Genomic DNA, 9,169 nt, shown 5'->3' with positions numbered 1-9,169 from the left:
GAGATATACGCCTACCTGTTCTGTTCTACAATGCATTCGATAATGAGAAGTATGCAACGACATTGACGAAATTGTGTAGGACCAGGTTCGCCATGTTTGAAGACAGTGCAAACAATGACACAGGCGACACAACGCCGATATGCAAGGAGAGCAATGACTCCAGTGATGAGGGTGACAAGTTAGACAGGCCCGCATCAAGCTGGATGTCTCCGACTGTAGGAGTGGAGAGAAACGTAGATCCAGTGGTAGCAAAAGTAGGGAGAACTAAAATATCAGCAAGGGAATTATCATTCTCATTTGACAGAACCACGACCGCAAGTGAGAAAGTTGCGACAAAACTTGATAACTTAGTCGGATCCAATGTGCCGAAAATGAAGACATCCATGAAGAAGTTGTTCAAGACGGGTAAACTGCAAAAAAAAAAAAAAATTTGATCTCTACTTTTGGATGTGCACGTTTCTGTCTTTAAAGCGAAGTAGAGAGGTTCTGGAGATGCAAGATGATGCGAATGAAAAGATCGATTGGTTGAAGTGGAACTGAAACGAGTACAGGAACGCACAACTACAGTAAGGACTGCATGTGGGGCAGAATAAATTTTCCCTGTGGCGGAGGTTCTCCGCTGTGTGAGAAAATCTTTGCAATATGTTTGAAATGCTGCAACTTTGTCTTTTACCCTCAATAGTGGTAGCACATGCAATGGGTCAAAATTGTCCATTCACCAACAGTTTTTTTAGTTACCGTATGCATTCACGTGTGTGGGACCCGTCTGTGGCCATTTTTAATGGTCATAATTTCACTTCTCAGCATGCCCAGACAAGCGCTTACAAAGATGGAAATTACTGGAACTAATTGATACTTTTCATACTGATTCATATTACTTGAAAGACGTGCTATAATCAATCTACATCCGCACTACAATCATGATATCGAGCATCACGTACCGGATCCAAACAAGGATCCGTTGTTCCGAGATTGCATTGGCGCGATTGATGGGAAACACATCAGAGCTGTGTTGCCTTGGAACGAATGCGTGGATTTCATCAGATGCAAAGGAATCTCTACACAAAATGTTCTTGCAATATGTGATTTCAACCTGTGTTTTATGTCTGTGCTCGCGGGATAAACGAAGACAGCGCATGATTCATGGATTTTGGTATGGGCTATACATAGTCTAAAAATTGATTTCCCGCTGTCGAGTCCCGAAAAATACTATCTTGTGGACTTGGGATTTGCCGACAAACCTAGATACATGGCTCCATATAAGGGGTCTGATATTCTGTACCATTTTCAGCAGTTCTACGACGCTCGAACGGGTTGAAGGAGAAATTTTTGCAATGCGCGTAAGAAATGCAACTTCAAGCACTCATCGTGTAGAAACGTAATCGTACGAGCATTCAGTGTATAGAAAAGTCGGTGGAAAATACTGGATTGTATATAGCGCTACAATTTTAAAGTACAGATCGTAGTTGTAGTGGCGACCAGGGGCATCCATAACTTCCTCCGACGGGCAAGAATCGTCAATGAGGCATTCACGTGAGCTGAGATGGACCCCGAAGCGGCAGAGGTAGAACTGCTGGACAATCATGAACAGGTCCTCACTATAATGAACACACCAGAAGTGCAGCGTAATGGATCGTTTTCATGATTGGTTGGCACAAAGTGGTGGACGCATTTATGTAATCAGTTCAAGTATGGGTAAGCCATATTTTGGTTGTGAATGCTGTATGTTGACATCTATGACAAATTTTCATTTCCGTGTTCAATCAAACTGCATTTAAATTCCGTTTGCAATGGTACATTTCCGGGCATTGGGTGGGCCCACTGTGTGAGAAAAATCTTTGCAATATATTTGAAACGGTGCAACTTTGTCTTTTACCCTCAACAGTGATAGCATATGCAATGGGTCAAAATTGTACATCCACCAACACTTCTTTTAGTTTCCATATGCATTCAGGTGTGTGGGACACGTCTGAGGTCATTTTCAATGGTCATGATTTCACTTCTCCGAGTGCCCAGACAAGCGCTTACAAAGGTGGAAATTACTAGAACTAACTGATACTTTTAATACTGATTCTTATTACTTGAAAGACATACAACAATCAATCCATGTTTGTAAATGCTTTGTTTTGTTTTGTTAATGTCACATGTCTAACTAGTCTCCTATTAAAATTTTTAAAAAAGATGCTCATCGTACAAAATTAATGTTTTGCAATTTTGTTAAAACGTACTCTAGGAAAATTTAGACAAAGTTTGTCAAGAAAGACTAAATTGTCTAAGTCCTTGTTTGACACACTTTAAAATTTTAATAAATTTTTTTCTCTCTTCTTTTTAGCTACACATTATTCAATAAAATAATATTCTGCGTAAATCAAAAAAACTTCCTTCTTTTTAACCACATATTAACCCAAAAAATAATATTCCATAATACATTTTACCAAAATTTCTCTTTATAATGGGGCTTAAACAATGGCTAAATGGATCAAAAACTCTCATCAACTTTAATTAATTTGGCGATAATGTCCACGAGATTCGAAACTCGTAAAAAAAAATGAAAGAGCCTTGACATGTACATGAAAGAAACAAGGAGGTCAACCCTTTTCAAATAGACAATATGGATTCTGATGGTGAATTACATTGAGCCCCCATTTGGCCCCCCGTTTTTTCAAATTAAAATTGGTGGAATGGTATTTTTTTGAAGAATGAGTATTTGGAAAAGAAGGAAAATTTTTCGATTTATATGTAATATTATTTTATTGAAAAAATGAAATTAAATTTAATGGGGGCCAAGTGAGGGCTGAAACCTAGCCCTATATAGGAATGTTGTACCTACAAGGCTCTATAAGAATTCAATTGGCTGCAATATTTTTTAGAAAAATTTCAAATAGATGAAAAAAATTAGTTCAAATAGGTATCTCAAGGTTCATTATTTTTATAGTCTTAGTTGAATGTGTGTAAGAATGGATTACAGATTCTCATCAACTCTTTCAAATTCGATGGTGATGCCTAGTTGGTTCAAAATTAGTGTAAAAATTAAGGGAGAGAAATTGGTAACAATTGGGAGTAGGAAATGGTATATTGGCTAAAAAAGTAAAAAATCCTTTAGAAAATGAATATTGTTGGGCGCATTTTACTTTCCGTTTCTAAAGTGAATTAATCTAATTTCCACTAATTTTATCTTGTTCCACCTAATATTTCTGTTAATCTATAAAATGAACTTAAAAGATAGAAAAACTTAAACAAAATCAATATTTCTGTTAATCTATAAAAGATACTGAGAAAGACTTGCACAAAATCAATAATCGGCGACCAAGTTGAAATAAAATGAAGTTCAAAAAGTAGGAATAAGACAACTTTGGCGACCAACTTGTAATTTCACACAAAGTTGGGCCATCCACAATATTTTTAACTCAATTAACACTAAGATGGTATGTTAAAAACCTCGATGCACTGCAAGAATGATCTGTCATCTACAAACAAGACGAACTTCTGTGGTAACAAAGGCAAAATCATGCAAATCAAGAGTGATCAAGTTTGTGCTTCAAGAATGGACCGAGCTCATGCCGTGAGAGAATTCTCCCTCATCTTTTACAATAGTTTTCTTCATGTTTTTCTGTATTTAATTTTGGTTCCAGCATTGAATTTAAACTGAAGGAGATGATGAAGAATAACTAATTTAACTGTCCATCTTCACGTGCTGTCCAGCTACAAATTAACCTTACTCATTTCATTAAACGAAATCGCTTGCTCATAAAATTGCAACTGTCCCCTTTGGAAATTTGTGACTTTGCAATAGTTGAGGCAATGTCTTCAGCACTTAATTAAACACATAAATGCAAGAGGGACGGGCCAAGACAGCGAAGGACTGTGGTGGGCGTCCCAGGCATATAGAGGAGCTGTGACCCAGTTCAACTCAGAATTTCAAACGTCAACACACAATTATACAGTCGATATTTTCATTGAAGTTAAATTGACAATTCTGAACTGATTATTCCAGCTCAATAATCAAGTTAAGTCAATGGAAACAGAAAGAGGAATAATCAAAATTTCATAGAATGGTCCCATTTCTATATTAATCTCATTCACATTGACGATTGACCGGGCCTATCCATATGATGAAAATAATGGTCCTAATAGGAAATAAGCAGGTATAGAATTTTTTGAAGCATACCGTTGACCTCATAATACTTCAGTTCAAGTCAAGAACCTTATCTCATATGCATAAGTCCAACTCAAGAGAGTAACGTGTGTATAAATTCAGTCCTCATATTTAGACAATACGCATTCAAGATATCTGTTTCTTGCCTTAACGTGTCCATTCTACTAAGCAAAAGAAACAAGCAAGAGAGAGAGACACAACTAGAACCATGAAGATCTCAAATAAAGATTTTCCCTTACTTTTTGCCTTTACCTTTATTATATCCATTCACAGAATTTCCAGTGCAATCGATACTATAACTACTCTTAGCGATGGTGAGACTATGGTTTCATCTGACGGAACCTTTGAATTGGGATTTTTTAGTCCTGGAAATCCCAATAATCGATATGTGGGCATATGGTACAAGAGGATAAAAGTTATGACTGTGGTATGGGTTGCCAACAGAGAAGTTCCACTTACAAACACATCAGGACTCTTGAAAGTTATCAATCCAGGACTTCTAGTTCTGCAAAATGACACTAATGGTGTCATCATATGGTCTTCTAACACATCAAGACCTGTGAAAACTCCGGTTGCAAAGTTGTTGGCCTCGGGAAACCTTGTTGTGAAAGATGCAAATGATGATGACCCAGAGAATTTCCTTTGGGAGAGTTTTAATTGTCCAACTGATACATTATTACCAGGAATGAAGTTTGGTTGGAACTTTAAAACTGGTCATGAAGTGTATCTATCATCATGGAAGAGCAAAGATGATCCAGCTTCAGGAGATTTTACATATCACTTTGATCCTACAGGTTATCCACAACGTGTCTTGAAAAGAGGTTCGTATGTGACATTCAAAAGTGGACCTTCGATTAGTGGGACGCGAAACTTGAGGAAAAATCCTTTTTACAAATACAAAGTAGTTCTGAACAAAAATGAAGCATACTTTACATATGAGATCCATAACAAATCAATTATTTCAAGGGTAACATTGAGTGAGAGTGGTGTTTCACAGCGCTTGACCTGGGTTGATACGACGCAGGGGTGGGTGGGTTCTATTACTTCTGCAACAGATAATTATGACATATATAGATTGTGTGGTGCTTATGGTAGCTGCAATGTTGCAAGTTCTCCGGTCTGTGTATGTTTAGATAGATTTTTGCCTAAAGATCCAGATGGTTGGAACAAGACAAATTGGTCGAGGGGGTGTGTTCGCAGAACTCCCTTGAATTGTACAAATGGAGATGCATTTCTCAAGTATTCTGGTATTAAGTTACCCGACACGCGATATTGTAGATTTAACGAGAGTATGACACTTGAGGAATGCAAGGTAGAGTGCCTGAAGAATTGCTCTTGTATGGCTTATACTAACTTAAATATAAGCACAGGGGGAAGTGGATGCCTACTTTGGTTTGAAGAACTAGTTAACATAAGAAAATTATCTCAAGACGGACAAGATATCTATATTAGAATGGCTTCTTCCGAACAAGGTAAGAATTCAATAAACAAAAAGCTTATTATTATTCGACACATGTTTATTGTAGTCTTATTTTCTTTTAAAGATGATCTGTGTGCTCCTCACTTTGAAGGTTCGTTTCATCCCTTAGAAACCATCCATTTATATTTGCATATAAAATTTTGCAGAGCTAAAAGGAAGAAAAAGAGAAATTCTTGAAGTAAGTTTGTCACTATTGACAGGAATGGTTCTTCTTGGTCTGAGTTTAATGCTTTATCTGCAAAAAAGGAAGAAGAGTAACCACCGGCAGAGAATTAGAGGTGGGCAAAATCTACAATTATATAATGAAATGTTCTTTTTCATTTTTGCACGTTCGTTATGTTAAAGTAGACCACACCTAATAGGATTGAGGAAGAAAAATGAGTGAATTCATTTGTCATAATGTGTAGTGTTGTTTACTGTTTACCAAACTTGGAGAAACCAAACTACATCGTTAAATCTTTTGATCTAAAAGTTTAAGTTGTTAGAGAGAGTCACATGTATATCATTGAGATATGATCACGTGTTTATCAATTAAATATGATTTTCAACATGTCCTGTAGTCACACTTTCATTTTTCGATCAAAGCCTAACATGTAGATGATTTATTTTAAATAGATGGTGATGAAACTTAAGCCGAGGACATTTGCTTGCTCTAATACCATGTTGAACCACTTAATATAAAATCTTAATATGTTAGATAGGGCTACATGTATATTATTTAAATACGATCTTCAACTTATGTGAATGGAAGTCTTCTTTTGCTTTGCATTATTAAGTTAGATCCATTTCATCTTTCATGTTTCAGGCAAGCTTCAACACAAACATACGGGTGATCACAATGATGAAAATCACAACGAAAGCATAGAGCTACCACTGTTTGACATGCATGCAATAGCTAAAGCTACCGATAATTTTTCAATAAGCAATAAGCTCGGAGAGGGTGGGTTTGGACCTGTTTACAAGGTAATGGGCAGTTTTTGCTTGGATATAACAGGGCAGGCACTACAGTGGGGATTGACGCTTGCTCAACATACAATGAACACATGTTGCATATTAAGGGGGGAAAAACTAATTTTTATAAAAAAAAAAATTGGAATAAAGATCAACATTTTTTCTCTTATTGCAAAATGAGCTTTCTATATGCATCTTTATTTTACTTGTTTCATAAACTATTACTCTTACTTTGCATGTGCAGGGAACTCATTAATACACATAATGGCATCAATGTTTCACTAAATCACATATGAAAAGTATATTGCAATTGAGCGAATGACTGACTTTTACATACACATGTTCTGAAACAGGGCGTGCTGGAAGAGGGGCAGGAAATTGCTGTCAAACGACTATCAAGAACTTCCCACCAAGGACTTGTTGAGTTCAAGAATGAAGTTAACTGTATTGCTAAACTTCAGCATCGAAATCTTGTGAAGCTTCTAGGATGTTGTATTCACGGAGAGGAAAAGATGTTGATTTATGAATACATGCCTAACAGAAGTCTGGATTTGATTCTATTTGGTAAGAAATATTCATCTTGCACTATTAGCTCAATGGAAATTCTATCAAGGGTAAGGGTTACACATAATGACATAATGGATATTAATAGACGTTTTTCAATTCCATAAGCAAATGTAAAATAGAGCACATAACTTTATCTTTTTGTTGCGGATGCAGTTTTAAGCAACTGATGCTTGAAGATATTTAGTTATATACTGGAAATGATTTCTAAATTCTGAGTATCCGACAAACAAATTATTCTCACAACAAAGAAAAACTTTTGGCAGATTTAATGGGCAGTGCACTGCTTGATTGGCCAAAGCGCTTCCACATTATAAATGGCATTGCCAGGGGCCTTATGTACCTTCATCAAGATTCCCGTCTTAGAGTCATCCATAGAGACCTCAAAGCCAGCAACATTTTGCTAGATTCTGACATGAACCCAAAGATATCAGACTTTGGAATGGCTAGAATTTTTGGAGGGAATGAGACTGAAGCAAACACAAGTCGAGTAGTTGGAACATAGTAAGAATCTCAATGCTATAATATAAGAAATATTCTTCTATTCATTACCCAACCACTTAATTTCTTGGAAATTTTTTCCGTGTAGTGGTTACATGTCACCAGAATACGCAATGGATGGCTTATTCTCGGTAAAATCAGATGTATTTAGCTTTGGCGTTCTAGTGCTTGAGATTGTAACTGGCAAAAGAAACAGAGGATTTTCTCACAGAGATCATCACCATAACCTTCTTGGACATGTGAGTACAGTGTATTTATTTCTATGATCTCTCCATTGGAATCTGTCCTTTTGGCACTTGAATTCTGATAATTGCTTTCTTAAATGAGTTCAACTAGAGCAGGCATGGATGCTTTATAGAGAAGGAAGGTCTTTGGAATTAGTCGATGCTAACCTTGGCATCTCAGAATATTTATCAGAAGTGCTGCGATCAATTCATGTGGGACTGTTATGCATTCAACAATGTCCAGAAGATAGGCCAAGCATGTCTTCACTATTATTCATGTTGGGGAATGAAGGTGTGTTGCCTCAAGCAAAACCACCTGGTTTTTTCACTGAACGAGATTTATTTACTGCTGGAAGTTCAACCAGCACAAATGCAGCGAGTTCAATAAACCAAGTGACCATTACACTGCTAGAAGCTCGATAATAAGTTACATTAGTTTCCCCAATAGTACTTTATCATTCTTTTTTCTACCAGTATACCAAATTGTATCTCTCTTCCATTATATGCATTAATTCTTCTACATTAATTTCAATTGTTGGTGGAATCAGATGCACTTACAAATCATTTCATAATTTCAAGTCAAAGATTGTTTATATAATTTACCGACAGCCAGTTGCATGAATCCATGGCATACATAATGTTGGAAAAGTAGTAGAATCCTAGGCAATAAAATTTTTACTCTTTCCACAGAACTGTACGTAAGATATTCACTAAAAATTATATTGACTATTAACATAATCAATCACACTAAAGGATTGTGGAATTTACCCTTGCACCGTGATTGAACTTCAAATCTTGAATTCTTTACTTGTACAGCAGCTTGTTCTGATCACATTTATGAATCTTGATCTTCAATTTTTGTGCTTCCAACCCTCAAATCTTCTTTAATGTGTTTCTAAATTACTGCAGTTTGTGTTTGGGGCATCCCCTAGCCCTCTATTTACATGGCTAGGTCTTTTTCTTTGTTTCAATCCATCTATACTTCTATTATTAGTGTAATTAAGTTAATAAGTTTTACTGAAACTACCAAATGGACTTAACCAACTTATACAAATTATGCTGTGACAACTATACACAATTTTGAGCTAATTCGAATCTACCCAATATAATCGCTGGTTTTCTACTTTCTCCACTAAGAACGAGAAAATGAGCTCATAAATTATATAATCACAGAAGCATTACAAATTAATTCTTTGCTATTTATATCTTCTTGACTTATCAGCTGTATTAGCTCCATCGGATGTCAAACAACTAGACGAGGATGAAAGGACATTTTGCCTTCTAATTAATTTT

At 36.2% G+C, this 9,169-nt stretch overlaps 1 protein-coding gene across 3 annotated transcripts; it reads left to right on the top strand.

Moving 5' to 3' along the window:
• Positions 1 to 4,299: 4,299 nt before the first annotated feature.
• On the top strand, positions 4,300 to 8,402 carry LOC111395722 (G-type lectin S-receptor-like serine/threonine-protein kinase At4g27290). Of its 3 annotated transcripts, none has more exons than XM_023021853.1 (7): positions 4,300 to 5,628; positions 5,837 to 5,914; positions 6,442 to 6,599; positions 6,941 to 7,151; positions 7,418 to 7,655; positions 7,741 to 7,891; positions 7,994 to 8,402. In XM_023021853.1, the coding sequence occupies exons 1-7, from the start codon at positions 4,365 to 4,367 to the stop codon at positions 8,297 to 8,299; spliced, it is 2,406 nt and encodes an 801-aa protein (XP_022877621.1). In that variant the 5' UTR covers positions 4,300 to 4,364; the 3' UTR covers positions 8,300 to 8,402. The 3 variants fall into 3 exon arrangements, with proteins under 3 accessions (XP_022877621.1, XP_022877620.1, XP_022877623.1); XM_023021852.1 differs by having other exon boundaries at positions 5,783 to 5,914; XM_023021855.1 differs by having other exon boundaries at positions 5,783 to 5,914; positions 7,989 to 8,166.
• The last annotated feature ends 767 nt before the right edge of the window (positions 8,403 to 9,169 follow it).

The sequence above is a fragment of the Olea europaea genome, chromosome 6, assembly GCF_002742605.1.
Source record: "Olea europaea var. sylvestris chromosome 6, O_europaea_v1, whole genome shotgun sequence".
Classification (NCBI taxonomy): domain Eukaryota; kingdom Viridiplantae; phylum Streptophyta; class Magnoliopsida; order Lamiales; family Oleaceae; genus Olea; species Olea europaea.
Note: the sequence above shows the minus strand (reverse complement) of the source record. Positions and strands in the feature narration are given on the sequence as shown.